Genomic DNA, 17309 nt, shown 5'->3' on the forward strand with positions numbered 1-17309 from the left:
GTTAACAAAAGCTCAAAATCCATCCACAAAAAAGCAAGTCCCCACTAAAGTCTGTCATCTGTTATGTAAAATGCTCATAACATTTATCCTGCGCACTGTTGAACACTTAAAGGGCCACTGTCACCCCCCTCCAGCCGTTATAAACTAAAAGAGCCACCTTGTGCAGCAGTAATGCTGTATTCTAACAAGGTGGCTCTTTTAGTTTTGTGTTCATGTATTAAGAGAAGCAATAGTGTGTGACAATCACACCATACATATACCCTCTGGCTCAAGACAGAATCAGCTGTGAAGGATATCCACTAATAAAACATAACCTTTAATGATAAATACTAAAAAAAATGTACACCCAACAGGACACAAACAAAAAGGAAATATAAAGTGCTCAGGTGAACCAGTGCTCAATATAAAATGTAATGGTTTGATCTCACCCAAGCTGCCGGACACTGTATACTTCCGCACAACACAGTAGAGATCCAGGTTTGTGAAAGGAGGCAGCGCTGAAATTCACATGTCTACCCTGTAGCCCCTGTGTAACTCCTGTCCTGACAAGGACAGGCCCCAAATGGACATCACTATAGGGGACCAACACACCCAATGTATATGAAGGCAAAGTCCCAAATCCTCTTGAAATATAGTTTCCTCCTCCCTACGCGTTTCAACTCCGGTCATGGAGAATCATCAGGGGAGTCACATGGAAGGAAGTGCCAACGGGCACAGAAATTACAAGTGTAAGCCCATACAGAATATGGGGCCTGCAGTCGCTAGGCATCCCAAGCTGGAAGTGACCGTCTGTGTCCACTGTCTCTGGTATCTGGAATCTGATGATTAGTGGATATCCTCCACAGCTGAGTCTGTGTTCATGTATTACTAAAATAAAGCGCTTTGAAACTTTTCAAAAATACCTATCTTTGTCCACGGAGGCGGGTCTGAAGCCTCCTCTGTGAAGCGCCCAACTGCCGTCACTCATCTCTTCTGGGGCGATGGTCGCCGCCCCCTGCGCGCTGTTGTTCTTAAATCCGGCGCCTGCGCTGTGCGTGCCTGCCTGGGGCAGGCGCATTGAGAATTGGCAGTCATAGCTCAGATGCCGGGTTCCTGACTGCGCCTGTGCGTGCAGTGCGGCCACCCTGTTACTGAATCCTCGCCCCGCACTGTGTTATGCATTATGCATAAAAAAAAAAAAAGGCAAAATGCCAGAATTATGTTTTGGTCGCCATCACATTGCATTAAAATGCAATAACGGGAGATTAAAAAAAAGCACCGGCACCAAAATGGCATCATTAAAAACGTCAGATCGGCACGCAAAAAATAAGTGCTCACCCAACCCCAGATCACGAATAATGGAGATGCTACAGTTATCGGAAAATGGCGCCATTTTTTTTCTTTTTTAGCTAACTTTTGAATTTTTTTTTCACCACTTAGATAAAAAAAGAACTTAGACAAGTTAGGTGTCTATGAACTCAATGACCTGGAGAATCATAATGGCAGGTCAGTTCTAGCATTTAGTGAACCTAGCAAAAAAGCCAAACAAAAAACAAGTGCGAAATTGCATTTTTTTTGCAATTTCACCGCCCTTGGAAATTTTTCCCGTTTTCGAGTACATGACATGCTAAACCCAATTATGTCGTTCAAAAGTACAACTCGTCCCGCAAAAAATAAGCCCTCACATGGCCATTGACGGAAAAATAAATTACTGTTTCAAAAATTAAGGTGATGTGAAGTAGAGATGTGGTAAATGCCATTTATTATTTTGTGTGTGGACATAACTAAATTATTTTAATAATTATAAGCTTTAAAATTGTGAAATTCTCTAAATTTTTGCCAAAATTTCAACATTTTCACAAAGGAACACAAAAAATATTGACCTCAACTTACCACTCAATCTCACAATCACTGGGACACGTTGAAGCGTTCCTGAGTTATTACTTCATAATGTGACAGAATTGAAAATATTGGCCTGATCAGGAAGGCGAGAACAGGCTATGGCGTGAGTGGTTTTAATAAAATCAATAAACATGAATACCCATAGTGCCTGTAAAAGGGGAAAAACAACCAAATACACAGGCAGAGATAGAAACCTACATCTCCTTTCATCATTCGGACTTTCGCAAGCCACCATCCACAAGGCTCTTGGTCATTTGCTCTGGAGTAAACCTATTAAAAAAAAAAAAAAAAGTATGATGACAGATTACAATGCAAAGCAAACAATACATCATTCTACATTTATGGTAACTATACAAGTTGGGTGTCTTCAAAAAGTGTATGAGATCCACAGAGTAAATATTTTTTCTTCACTAAAAGTGATGAAAAAAATAGATAATATACAGTGGCATGGGAAAGTATTCACCCCCTTGGCATGTTTCGTGCTTTGCTACTTCAACCTGGAATTTTCCCTTATTTTATTATTTTTAAAAGTTTCCATGAATTCATGTAAAGAACATGCCTACAACTATGAACATTAGATTTTTTTTTGTGAAGCAAACTATAAATACGAACACTGAAGTTTTTATCCTAAGGCTGCTTTCACACATCAGTCTTTTTCCCCCATCAGTCACAATTCGTCGAAAGTTGAAAACAACGGATCTGTCGCAGATTGTGAAAAACTGATGCGACGGATCCGTTTTTTTACGACGGATCCGACTAGCTTATCCAGCTAATTGGATCCTTAAAAAAAAAAACAAAAAAAAAAAACAGAATCCGTCGCTGGCGTCCATCATTTGACGGATCCGGCGCCATAGGGTTTCATTCTAGCAAACGACAGACAGTGACTGTTCCGTTGCTGTCCATTTTTTGACGTAAACAAAAAACGATAATATGTCCATTTTCTCGGGCTGCCGGGAAAACCATTTTCTGTCGAAAAATGGATGAAATGTGAGGCCATCCGTCGTCAATACAAGTCTGAGAAAAAACCGGATCCGGCAGCAAATTTTGCTGGATCCGTTTTTTCAAAATTCGCCACATTGAGACTGATGGTGTTTGTTTGGAACCAGAAAGCATTTGGTGGCCAAAAGTTCAATTTTGGTCTCATCTGACCACAGCACCTTCATCCATACATTTGGGGAGTATCCCATAAGTCTTTTGGCAAACTAACTTAAAACGAGCCTTACAACTTGTGTGTTTAAGTAAAGGGCTTTTTCTGCCCACCCTTCCATAAAGGCCACCTCTATGGAGTGTAAGGCTTAGGCCGGGGACACACACAACGTATAAAAAAAACGGTCTGTTTTTCACGGACGAGAATCGCACAAATGTTAACAGTGATCCGTGTGCAGTGCGAGGATGCGATTCTCTCGCCTCAAATGATCTGTGTGACATCCGTATGGCATTCGTTTGGTGAGATTTTCTCGCAGGCTTGCAAAACGGACATACAATGGATCCATGGGCTCAAGTAATCGTAAACACACACACATATATTCAATTGCCGGTTTTTGCCATCTCCTTCCCAAACCCGACATGATACGAGACATGGTAATGTTAGTAGTGTGTGTATGTGCAAAATTTGGGCGCCCTAGCTAAAGTTAAGGGTTAAATCACGGAAAAAAATTGGCGTGGGCTCCCGCGCAATTTTCTCCGCCAGAGTGGTAAAGCCAGTGACTGAGGGCAGATATTAATAGCCTTGAGAGGGTCCAAGGTTTTTGCCCCCAAACCCCCCCTGGCTAAAAACATCTGCCCCCAGCCCCACATCTGGAAGATGCGCCTATTCTGGCACTTGGCCACTCTCTTCCCATTCCCGTGTAGCGGTGGGATATGGGGTAATGAAGGGTTAATGTCACCTTGCTATTGTAAGGTGACATGAAGCCAGATTAATAATGGAGAGGCGTCAATTATGACACCTATCCATTATTAATCCAATAGTATGAAATGGTTAAAAAACACACACATTATTACAAAGTATTTTAATGAAATAAATACACAGGTTTTTGTAATATTTTATTATACTGGTAATCTACCTGAAGACCCTCGTTCTGTAAAAAAGGTAAATTAAAAAAACAATATCCCATACCTTCCGATGATCAGTCTCGTCCCACGCTGTAAATCCATCTGAAGGGGTTAACTAATTTTAGCACAGCTGCATTAGCAGAGCTTCTGCTTGTATTCTCTGTAAAACTCTGGGGAATTAATGGAATGTAGGTCAATGACCTGTAGTTACCTTCAGTCGCGGTGATGCACCCTCTGCTGGATGTCCTCATATGAACTCAAGCCTGGGAACTTTTCAGAATGTTTTCCCACGCTAGAGTTCATATGAGGAGATCCAGCAGAGGGCGCATCACCGCGACTGAAGGTAACTACAGGTTATATATATACCCTGTATATATACCCCTATACTATGTGTAGACATTTATTTTATCTATTCAATGAGGTCAGCGTGATTTTACTGTACACCGCACTGAAATGCCGGCTTTTCTATAGAACACCGCTGCATATTTCTCGCAAGTCACACTGATGGTCCATGTGTAAACAGTTTTTCTCTCGCCCCCATAGACTTTCATTGGCGATTGTCGGCCGAGATACGCTGACAATCGCAGCATGCTGCGATTTCACTCGGATCCTAAATATGGCCGAGAAAATATCGGATGATGGGAGCTGCCCCATAGATTAACATTGGGACGAGCGCTATGCGATTTTTTAGCGAATTGCACTCGTCCGTATTACAGTCTAGTGTGACCCCGGCCTTATTGTGGTTGTACGGACGGATACTCCAGTCTATGTAGCTCCTTCAGAGTTACCTTTGGTCTCTTATGCTGCCTCTCTGATTAATGCCCTCGGACGGGAGGTGGACAGAGGAGGACGGGGGGGGGGGGGGGGGAACAGAGGAGGACGGGGGGGGGGGGGGGAGGACAGAGGAGGACGGGGGGGGGAGGACAGAGGAGCCTAGCCACACATACAAGATGGGACAGGGGGGCCATGCATACAAGGACGGAAGGGGGGTAGACGAGCCATGCATACAAGAGTGGACGGGGCGAGCAGAGCCATGTATACAAGATGAGACCGGCAATTCAGCAACTGGGCCGCTGGTATAACGCATGAGCTTTCCCACTAAACCTAGAGTTTTACATGCGCTTTTAGCTTGCAGAATGCTAGCGTTTTCCAAGCGATCTGTAGCATCGCTTGAAAAACTGATTGACAGGTTGGTCACACTTGTCAAGCATAATGTTTGACAAGTGTGACCAACTTTTTACAATTGATGCTGCCTATGCAACATCAATAGTAAAAAGATCTAATGTTAAAAATAATAAATAAATCGTGATATTCGGCATCCCTCGCAGCGTTCCCGCTCCTCGCGATGCTCCCGTTCCCATTAATGCCTAGCGGCAATGACCTCAGATAACGTAGCGGACTTGCGAGACCCACGTCATCACAGGTCATTGCCACAAAGCATCACTGGGAACGGAAGCATCGTGATGAGCGGTAATGCTGCGAGGGAAGCCGGAAGGTGAGAATATCACGATTAATTCTTTTTTTTACAGGTATATGGTTCCCAGGGCCTGGAGGAGAGTCTCCTCTCCTCCACCCTGGTTACCAACCGCACATGATCCGCTTACTTCCCGCATGGTGGGCATAGCCACATGTGGAAAGTAAGCGGATCAATGCATTCCTATGTGTGCGGAATTACGGAGACAGAACATGGAATTAACATGCTGCGGTTTTTTTCACGAATGCGATTCCGCGGCGGAAAAAATGCAACATGTGCACAAAAATTGCGGATTGCATTCTAATAGGATGCTTAATGTATGCGTTTTTTTCACGGTTTTATCGCGTTTTATAGCGAAAAAACTTGAAAAATCCTTAACGTTTGCACATAGCCTTATACTTGAGTCAATAAGCTTACCCAGTTTTCCGTGGCAAAATTTGGTACCTCTGCTTATACTCGAGTATATACTGTATATTTATTTTTTAGAACAGTATATAAATCATTTTGTATAACATAAGCTACAATCATCAGGCAAAAGACAACAAAATAAGGAGGAATTGGGAGGATTGACTTAAATGAGAGTAATTAGGAGTAACAAGGCACAGGAAAGTATAATCTGGGAGTAAGGAGTGAAGAGAATTAGGGAGATGAAGCGCATCAATGAAATCCACACAAGGCTGCTAAATTTTCAAAAGAAGCTCTATCATGTCTGTACAACACCTTGGACCACTAAGTAACAGTCCAGTTCTTTTTCTCTTTGGCCCAGTTAAGAGGCTTCTGGCATTGTCTCTTGGTCATGAGTGGCTTAACACAAGGATAGCGACACTTGTAGCCCATGTCCTGGATAAGTCTGTGTGGTGGCTCTTGAAGCAATGACTCCGGCTGCATGAATCTCCCTAAAATTTTTGAATGGCCTTTTCTTAATCCTTTCAAGGCTGCAGTTATCCAGATTGCTTGTGCACCGTTTTCTCCTACCCTTTTTCCTTCCACTCAACTATCCATTAATATGCTTGGATACAGCACTATGAACAGCCAACTTCTTTAGCAATGACCTTTTGTGGCTTACCCTCTTTGTGCAGTGTGTAAATGACTGCATTCTGGACATCTGTCAAATCAGCAGTCTTCCCATGATTGTGGAGCCTACTTCCTAAACGCTTAGGAACCTTTGCATGCGTTTTCTGTTAATTATTCTAATTTATTGACATAATCGACTTTTGGGTTTTCATTGGCTGTAACCCATAATCATCAACATTAACAGAAATAAACACTTGAAATGGATCACTCTGTTAATAATGACTCTATAGAATATCCGAGTATCACTTTTTTGTATTGATTTTAAAATAAATTCACTTTTTGATATTTTAATTTTGTGAGAAGCACCTGTATGTCTGGGTTCCAAAAGCAAAGACATTCGATTCCAATAAGTATGTGTTGTGGAGCCAAGATCTGAGAATCTCCCTGAAGTAAAGTGATGATAATTCTGGGAAGAAGTGGAGGACCCTTGTATAAAAACAAGTAGGTCCTATGTTGATGGAATATTCAACCAAGGTGACTGATACAGCAATGCTGCCAATGCTCACGTGTAGGGTTGAGCGACCTTGACCTTTTCAGAGTCGAGCCGTGTTTCGCAAAACCCGACTATCTTAGAAGTAGAGTCGAGTGGAATCGGCCGATTATCGCGAAAAGTCGGGTATCGCCCGAAACACGAAACCCAATGCAAGTCAATGGTGGAGCATAGTCGGCAGTGAGTGGAGGCCAGGAAAACACCTACACTGCCCATTTTAATGGCAAAAACATCCATTCTTTTTACTGAAGCTTGTCAATCGTAATTTAGCTTATAATAATTGGAAGGCATTTGAAATTGGGGGTCATTTGGCTAAAGTTGTGGGGGGTAGGGCTGGTTCAAGTAATTAGTGGGCCCAGGAAATCTGGAACGCGTCACGGCAGTGGAGCAGGGAGAGGAAAGTATTTCAACTTTGCAAGTGCTGTGATCCTGAGCAAGCAGGGGGGGGGGCCACTCGTTGGCACTGGCAATGGGCCCCTCAAAGTACAGTGGTGTTTGCACGGCGGGGGCGCCTCCCACCGGCAGCAACACTTTTGCGTACTATGAGAGGCCCTGTGCCAGTGACGTCGCCAACTAGTATTCCTCCCCCCACCTGATGAAGGAACCTGCACTTTCATCTGCACCTTCCTCTTTGTCCCCGTGTAAGGTGGTATGGTATGCGGGAAGAGGAACCTGACTTTCAGCAGGGTCACAATCTTGCTGTGTAGCGTGCACGGGGAATTTAGCGTTATGGGTCAATGTACCAGCAGACTCATCTATCACTGGCTGGGCAATGGGCAGGATGAGGAGGAAACACAGATATAGGCCCAAAGAATAAAGTGGGCTAAATGCAGTTCAAAATTGGTAACACAGGACTAACCAGGGGGCATTGCAGTGGAGGACAACTGGAATGAGAGGCTGACACAGAGAGTAGGCCCAAATCAGTAAGTAGTCGAAATGCAGTTCAAAATTGGCAACCGTAGTAAACAGGCGGCACAGCTTTGTTCAGTGGAGGAGAACAGCAAGGAGTGGCAGACACCGATAGTAGGCCCCAACCCAACTAGTAGGCCAAATGCAGTCTAACATTAACAACTACTTAACGAGAGCCTGAAAATGGAATTTCAGGACAGGAAACCAGGAGAACAGCAAGGAGTGGCAGACACCGATAGTAGGCCCCAACCCAACTAGTACGCCAAATGCAGTTGTTCCATTTAACCACAATTTAATGAGAGCCTGAAGATAGAAGCTCAGGAAAGGCAACCTGGAGAACACCTTGTAGTGTAACACACCATCTCTCTACACCCCATACCCAATTTGTAGGCCTAATGCACTGTAGTTTCCAACAACTACTAAACGAGAGCAGGAAGATCGAAGCAATGGCGAGGAAACCTGGGGAACACCTTGGAGTGGAACACACCATCTCTCTACACCCCAAACCCAATTTGTAGGCCTAATGCACTGTAGTTTCCAACAACTACTAAACGAGAGGATTAAGAACGCAGCAATGGCGAGGAAACCTGGGGAACACCTTGGAGTGGAACACACCATCTCTCTACACCCCATACCCAATTTGTAGGCCTAATGCACTGTAGTTTCCAACAACTACTAAACGAGAGCAGGAAGATCGAAGCAATGGAGAGGAAACCTGGGGAACACCTTGGAGTGGAACACACCGTCTCTCTACACCCCATACCCAATTTGTAGGCCTAATGCACTGTAGTTTCCAACAACTACTAAACGAGAGCATTAAGATCGCAGCAATGGTGAGGAAACCTGGGGAACACCTTGGAGTGGAACACTCCATCTCTCTACACCCCATACCCAATTTGTAGGCCTAATGCACTGTAGTTTCCAACAACTACTAAACGAGAGCATTAAGATCGCAGAAATGGCGAGGAAACCTGGGGAACACCTTGGAGTGGAACACACCATCTCTACACCCCAGACCCAACTTGTAGGCCGAATGCAGTGTTGTTTTCAACAACTACTTAAGAGCCTGAAGATCAAAGCTCAGAAAAGGCAACCCGGGGAACACCTTGGAGCGGCAGACACTGGTAGTAGGCTGTAAACCCCAAATTTTGGTCAATGGAGTTTATGAAATGTTCCAGGGGTACACAGGCAGCATTGGTGTGGTAAGCGGAGGACAATTTATATTTGGGACTGCAGACAGACTTTGTAGGCTGTCCCCTGTGGACCATGCATCCACAACATTAACCCAGTGCGCCGTAATGGACATCTAACCTTTCGTGGACATGCCTACTGGTCCATGCATCTGTTGTCAGGTGCACCTTTCTACTATTAGATAGCCAGAGAGCATGGAGAATGCAGATTTTTACATGATGCTGTAGTGCTGGGATGGCTTTTCTCGCAAAAGAAGTGATGACTGGGTAGCTCTTACCGTGGTACAGCGTAGTCCATCTGGGCTTTATAATTGTAAAATAGAGAAAAAAATTTGGCTGTATGCACTTTAACCCCTTCATGACCGGGGGATTTTTCGTTTTTCCGTGTTCGTTTTTCGCTCCCCTCCTTCCCAGAGCCATAACTTTTTTATTTTTCCGTCAATTTGGCCATGTGAGGGCTTATTTTTGGCGGGACGAGTTGTACTTTTGAACGACATCATTGGTTTTAGCATGTCGTGTACTAGAAAACGGGAAAAAAAATTCCAAGTGCGGTGAAATTGCAAAAAAAGTGCAATCTCACATTGGTTTTTTGTTTGGCTTTTTTGCTAGGTTCACTAACTGCTAAAAATGACCTGCCATTATGATTCTCCAGGTCATTACGAGTTCATAGACACCAAACATGACTAAGTTATTTTTTATCTAAGTGGTGAAAAAAAATTCCAAACTTTGCTAAAAAAAAAAAAAAAAAAAAAAAAAAAAAATTGCTCCATTTTCCGATACTCGTAGCGTCTCCATTTTTCATCATCTGGGGTCGGTTGAGGGCTTATTTTTTGCGTGCTGAGATGACGTTTTTAATGATAGCATTTCAGTGCAGATACGTTCTTTTGATCGCCCGTTATTGCATTTTAATGCAATGTCGCGGCGACCAAAAAAACGTAATTCTGGCGTTTCGAATTTTTTTCCCGCTACGCTGTTTAGCGATCAGGTTAATACTTTTTTTTAATTGATAGATCGGGCGATTCTGAGCGCGGAGATACCAAATATGCGTAGATTTGATATTTTTTTTTATTGATTTATTTTGATTGGGGCGAAAGGGGGGTGATTTAAACTTTTATGTTTTTTTTATTTTTTTCACATTTTTTTAAACTTTTTTTTTTTAAACTTTTGCCATGCTTCAATAGCCTCCATGAGAGGCTAGAAGCAGGCACAACGCGATCGGCTCTGCTACATAGCAGCGATCTGCATATCGCTGCTATGTAGCAGAATTGCACGTGTGCTGTGAGCGCCGACCACAGGGTGGCGCTCACAGCGACGGGCAATTAGTAACCATAGAGGTCTCAAGGACCTCTATGGTTACCATTCACAAGCATCGCCGACCCCCGATCATGTGACGGGGGTCGGCGATGACGTCATTTCCGGCCGCCCGGCCGGAAGCGGTAGTTAAATGCCGCTGTCTGCGTTTGACAGCGGCATTTAACTAGTTAATAGGTGCGGGCAGATCGCGATTCTGCCCGCGCCTATTACGGGCACATGTCAGCTGTTCAAAACAGCTGACATGTCCCGGCTTTGGTGCGGGCTCACCGCGGAGCCCTGCATCAAAGCAGGGGAGTCGGCATCGGACGGTATAGTACGTCCGATGCCGGTAAGGGGTTAAAATAGGTTACAGGGGTACACGGGCGGCAGTGGTCTGGTCAGTGTAGTTGTAGTAGAAAGAAGGGACCGCAGACCGGCTTCGAAGGCCTAACATAACAAATTGGACAGGCTGTAGGCACTTTTACATTGGTTCCAGGGGTACACGGGCAGCAGTACAATGGTCAGTGGAGGCCTAGTGGAAGGAGGGACCGCAGACAGGCTTCGAAGGCCTAACATAACAAAAATGTCAATACAATGGTATTGTCAGTGCCAGGCATTGAAGGATGTCAGCGCATAGACTAAACATTGGTGGAGCTGAGAGAGATAATTTTGCAAGTGGTAGAGCACTGTTTGACCTGGGGGGGGGGGGACTGTCTTGTGGCCGGCGGTACAGGCCCAGGGCCCCTCATATTACAACGGTGTGTCTGACGTTGGGTGCGCACCACCACCGCCAGAGACACTTTATTGTACTATGAGGGACCCAGTGGCAGTGCCGTCGACCAAAAGCGGGCACACCCACCTCTTCAGAAAAAAAACAGCACTCTCACGGGTGCTGGCGCCAAGTGGCGATACCACGGCCCCGTGTGGGGAGTTTGGCCATTTAGGGAGGGGTAAACATGTCGTATGCTGGACAATCAGGTGCAGCAAATTACGAGATTGGAAAAGTCATTCATAATAGTCCACAGGCAAGACCTTTTCATAGGAAAGCTAGGTGTCAGCCGGGCAAGGTGGGGCAAAAGATTTCGAAATCCAGTTGTGGTTCATTTTAATGAAGGTTAGATCATCTACATTTTGGGTAGCCAGACGAGTCCTTTTTTCTGTTAGTATTGAACCTGCAGCACTGAATACTCTTTCTGATAGGACACTAGCTGCCGGGCAAGCAAGCTCCTGCAATGCATATTCTGCCAATTCTGGCCAGGTGTCTAATTTGGATGCCCAGTAATCAAATGGGAATGACGGTTGAGGGAGAACGTCGATAAGGGATGAAAAATAGTTTGTAACCATACTGGACAAATGTTGTCTCCTGTCACTTTGAATTGATGCTGCAGTACCTGTCCTGTCTGCGGTCATAGCAAAATCACTCCACAACCTGGTCAGAAAACCCCTCTGGCCAACGCCACTTCTGATTTCTGTCCCTCTAACACCTCTGATCTGCTGCCCCCTGCAGCTCGTGTGAGAACGATCACGGGCGCTGTGTGCAGGGAATGCCAGAAGCAAACGGTCAACAAGAGTTGATTGTTTGGTTGCTAATATTAGTTCCAAGTTCTCATGTGGCATTATATTTTGCAATTTGCCTTTATAGCGAGGATCAAGGAGGCAGGCCAACCAGTAATCGTCATCGTTCATCATTTTAGTAATGCGTGTCCCTTTTGAGGATACGTAAGGCATAATCCGCCATGTGGGCCAAAGTTCCAGTTGTCAAATCTGCGGTTGTGCTTGGTTGAGGGGCAGTTTCAGGCAAATCCACGTCACTTGTGTCCCTCCAAAAACCAGAACCCGGCCTTGCCGCGCCAACAATTTCCAGTGGCCCCGGAAAAGCTTCCTCATTAAAAATATAATCATCCCCATCATCCTCCTCGTCGCCCGCTACCTCGTCCTGTACACTGCCCTGGCCAGACAATGCCTGACTGTCGTAAGGCTTTCCTCTTCCTCTGCTGCAGACGCCTGATCCTTTATGTGCGTCAAACTTTGCATCAGCAGACGCATTAGGGGGATGCTCATGCTTATTATGGCGTTGTCTGCACTAACCAGCCGTGTGCATTCCTCAAAACACTGAAGGACTTGACACATGTCTTGAATCTTCGACCACTGCACACCTGACAACTCCATGTCTGCCATCCTACTGCCTGCCCGTGTATGTGTATCCTCCCACAAAAACAACAGCCCGCCTCTGTTCGCACAGTCTCTGAAGCATGTGCAGTGTTGAGTTCCACCTTCTTGCAACGTCTATGATTAGGCGATGCTGGGGAAGGTTCAAAGAACGCTGATAGGTCTGCATACGGCTGGAGTGTACGGGCGAACGGCGGATATGTGAGCAAAGTCCACGCACTTTGAGGAGCAGGTCGGATAACCCCGGATAACTTTTCAGGAAGCACTGCACCACCAGGTTTAAGGTGTGAGCCAGGCAAGGAATGTGTTTCAGTTGGGAAAGGGAGATGGCAGCCATGAAATTCCTTCCGTTATCACTCACTACCTTGCCTGCCCTAAGATCTACAGTGCCCAGCCACGACTGCGTTTCTTTCTGCAAGAACTCGGACAGAACTTCCGCGGTGTGTGTTGTCGCCCAAACACTTCATAGCCGATACAGCCTGCTGACGTTTGTCAGTAGCTGCCCCATAATGGGAGACCTGGTGTGCAACAGTGGCAGCTGCGGATGGAGTGGTTGTGCGACTGCGGTCTGTGGACGAGCTCTCGCTTCTGCAGGAGGACGAGGAGGAGGAGGAGGGGGTGCGAACGGCTACAGCCAACTGTTTCCTAGACCGTGGGCTAGGCAGAACTGTCCCAAAATTGCTGTCCCCTGTGGACCCTGCATCCACAACATTCACCCAGTGTGCCGTGATGGACACGCAACGTCCCTGGCCATGCCTACTGGTCCATGCATCTGTTGTCAGGTGCACCTTTGTGCTCACAGATTGCCTGAGTGCATGGACGATGCGCTCTTTCACATGCTGGTGGAGGGCTGTGATGGCTTTTCTGGAAAAAAAGTGTTGACTGGGTAGCTCGTAGCGTTGTACAGCGTAGTCCATCAGGGCTTTGAAAGCTTCGCTTTCAACTAACCGGTAGGGCATCATCTCTAACGAGATTAGTCTAGCTATGTGGGCGTTCAAACCCTGTGTACGCGGATGCGAGGCTAAGTACTTCCTTTTTCTAACCATAGTCTCATGTAGGGTGAGCTGGACTGGAGAGCTGGAGATCGTGGACATGGCAGACAGAGACGGTGGGAGATGGTATTGTTGCCGCCGGTGCCCTAGATGCAGTGTTTCCTACTACGAAACTGGCGATTCCCTGACCCCGACACTGCTTTGGCCTGGCAAAGAAACCTGCACAGATACTGCAGGTGGTGCGGAAAACGGTGGCCCTACACTGCCAGAAGGGATGTTGCGTTGATGACTAGCTTCATTGGCCGAGGGTGCTACAACCTTAAGGGACGTTTGGTAGTTAGTCCAAGCTTGCAAATGCATGGTGGTTAAATGTCTATGCAAGCAACTTGTATTGAGACTTTTCAGATTCTGCCCTCTGCTTAAGGTAGTTGAACATTTTTGACAGATGACTTTGCGCTGATCAATTGGATGTTGTTTAAAAAAAATGCCAGACTGCACTCTTTCTAGCATCGGATACCTTTTCAGGCATTGCAGACTGAGCTTTAACCGGATGGCCACGCTGTCCTCCAACAGGTTTTGGCTTTGCCACGCGTTTTGGGCAAGATACGGGCCCGGCAGATGGAACCTGTTGCGATGTTGATGCCTGCTGCGGCCCCTCCTCCTCCGCTTCAGAACTGCTGCCGCCTGCACCCTGTTCCCCCAATGGCTGCCAATCGGGGTCAAGAACTGGGTCATCTATTACCTCTTCTTGTAGCTCGTGTGCAACTTCGTCTGTGTCACCGTGTCGGTCGGTGGTATAGCGTTCGTGATGGGGCAACATAGTCTCATCAGGGTCTGATTCTTGATCAGCACCCTGCGAGGGCAATGTTGTGGTCTGAGTCAAAGGACCAGCATAGTAGTCTGGCTGTGGCTGTGCATCAGTGCACTCCATGTCAGATTCAACTTGTAATGGGCATGGACTGTTAACTGCTTCACTTTCTAAGCCAGGGACGGTATGTGTAAAGAGCTCCATGGAGTAACCCGTTGTGTCGCCTGCTGCATTCTTCTCTCTTGTTGTTGTTTTTGCTGAAAAGGACAAGGAAGCGCCTTGTCCCTGACCGTGAACATCCACAAACGACGCGCTGCTTTTACATTTACCAGTTTCACGACAGGAGGCAAAAGAGCTAGAGGCTGAGTCAGCAAGATAAGCCAAAACTTGCTCTTGCTGCTCCAGCTTTAAAAGCTGTTTTCCTACTCCCAGAAAAGGGAGCGTTCGAGGCCTTGTGTAGCCAGACGACGAACCTGGCTCCACAGCTCCAGACTTAGGAGCAATATTTTTTTTCCCACGACCACCTGATGCTCCACCACTACCACTACCCTCATTACCAGCTGACAATGAACGCCCCCGGCCACGACCTCTTCCACCAGACTTCCTCATTGTTTTAAAAACGTAACCAAACTAACGGTATTTGTTGCTGTCACACAACTTACACGGTGAGCTATAACTTCAGTATGATTTAGCTACCCCTTTACAGGTGGGTGAGACCGCAAGGAAAATCAGGCACAATGTTACACACTCTGTTTTTGGTGGCAACAAATGAGAGAGATGCCACACACGCAGGACTGTCACTGAAGCACAAGTGTAAATATTAATCTCCCACTGTTTTTTTTTATTTTTTTATTTTTTTTTTCAGGGAGACTTTAGAAACAAAATAAAATAAAATGATTTTTTCAGGAAGAATTTAGAAACCAAATAACATAAAATGATTTTTCCAATGACAATTTAGAAACCAAATAAAAAAAAAAAAAAAAAAAGGCTTTCTATGCCCCACTGAGTGAGAGATGACGCACACAGGAGTCAGGAGTGGCACACAAGCCCAGAGGCCAATATTTTTCTCCCAATGATTGATGTAGTGATTTTTTCAGGTAGATTTTGGAACCCAAATCAAGCAAAAAAAATAATAGGCTTTCTATGGCGCACAATTAGAGAGAGAGAGAGAGAGAGAGATGGCACACCCAGGAGTCAAGACTGGCACACAAGCCCAGAGGCCAATATTTTTCTCCCACTGATTGATGTACTGATTTTTTCAGGTAGATTTTGGAACCCAAATCAAGCAAAAAAATAAATAGGCTTTCTATGGCCCACTGACTGAGAGATGGCACACACAGGGATGGCACTCTAGCAGAAATGCCAATCTTAATCTCCCACAAAAAAAAAAAAAAAAAAGGAACTGTCCTTCAATTACCATCTCCCTGCAGTAATCTCAGCCAGGTATGGCAGGCAGCAATAAGGAGTGGACTGATGCAGAAATTAAATAAAAAGTGTGGACAAACAAACAAGATAGCTGTGCAGAAAGGAAGGAACAAGAGGATTTGTGCTTTGAAAAAAGCAGTTGGTTTGCACAGCGGCGTACACACAGCAATGCAGCTATCAGGGAGCCTTCTAGGGCAGCCCAATGAGCTACAGCGCTGAGAAAAAAAAAAAAAAAAATGTAGCTTCCACTATCCCTGCACACCGAAGGTGGTGTTGGGACAGTGCAAATCGCTACAGCACAAGCGGTTTGGTGGCTAATGGACCCTGCCTAACGCTATCCCTGCTTCTGACGAAGCGGCAGCAACCTCTCCCTAAGCTCAGATCAGCAGCAGTAACATGGCGGTCGGCGGGAACGCCACTTTATAGCCCCTGTGACGCCACAGACAGCAAGCCAATCACTGCAATGCCCTTCTCTAAGATGGTGGGGACCAGGACCTATGTCATCACGCTGCCCACACTCTGCGTTTACCTTCATTGGCTGAGAAACTGCGCTTTTCGCGTCATTGAAACGCGACTTTGGCGCGAAAGTCGCGTACCGCATGGCCGACCCCGCACAGGGGTCGGATCGGGTTTCATGAAACCCGACTTTGCCAAAAGTCGGCGACTTTTGAAAATGAACGACCCGTTTCGCTCAACCCTACTCACGTGACATTTTAAGGTCTAAATCAGACTTTCAATAGCAGCATGTACCGTAGAATAATACCAGTTGGTTCATAGCTACATTTGTTGGAAATGTGGCCTGGGCTAATTGGTAGTAAAAAGAAATGTTGGCGTCTGCCATTATCTCTACATGCTCACAGTTCTTGCAGCATGTACAAAGCTACATGCCAAATTGAGCTCTAATCTACAGGATTACATAAATCCACGTTCCCACATTAAGAACTCTAAGGCTATATTCACACTTAGCGGTTTTTACCGCGGAACCGCCGCGATTTTGATGCTGCGGGTCCGCAGCAGTTTCCATAGCGTTTACAGTAACATGTAAACCCTATGGAAACCGCAAACCGCTGTGCACATGCTGCGGGAAAAACCGCGCGGGAACGCAGCGGTTTACAACCCGCAGCATGTCACTTCTTTGTGCAGAATCGCTGCGATTCTGCACCCATAGGAATACATTGAACCGCTTACTTCCCGCATGGGGCTGTGCCCACGTTGCGGGAAGTAAGCGGATAATGTGCGGGTGGTACCCGGGGTGGAGGAGAGGAGACTCTCCTCCAGGCCCTGGGAACCATATTTGGGGTTAAAAAATAAAAAATCTGGTTATACTCACCCTCTGATGTCCGGAGCTCCTGGGCGCTGCACGCGGCTGTCCGGTCAGAGTTGCTGTGCGACCAGGACCTGCGGTGACGTCGCGGTCACATGACCGTGACGTCACGAAGGGTCCTTCTCCCACAGCATCTTAGGAACCGGACCGCCGGGTGCAGCGCCCAGGAGATCCGGACATCAGAGGGTGAGTATAACCAATTTTTATTATTTTTAACATTACTATTGA

At 46.0% G+C, this 17309-nt stretch overlaps 1 protein-coding gene across 2 annotated transcripts in view; it reads right to left on the reverse strand.

The window, feature by feature from the left end:
• Window positions 1-17309, reverse strand: part of FXR1 (FMR1 autosomal homolog 1) — a 95318-nt gene that overhangs the window by 33226 nt on the left and 44783 nt on the right. For both annotated transcript variants that reach the window (XM_069727252.1, XM_069727253.1), the window contains exon 4: window positions 2080-2151. In XM_069727252.1, coding sequence (XP_069583353.1) covers window positions 2080-2151 — 72 coding nt within the window. The remainder of the gene's footprint in view (window positions 1-2079; window positions 2152-17309) is intronic.

Source organism: Ranitomeya imitator, chromosome 5 (genome assembly GCF_032444005.1).
Source record: "Ranitomeya imitator isolate aRanImi1 chromosome 5, aRanImi1.pri, whole genome shotgun sequence".
In the NCBI taxonomy this organism is placed as follows: Eukaryota; Metazoa; Chordata; class Amphibia; order Anura; family Dendrobatidae; genus Ranitomeya; species Ranitomeya imitator.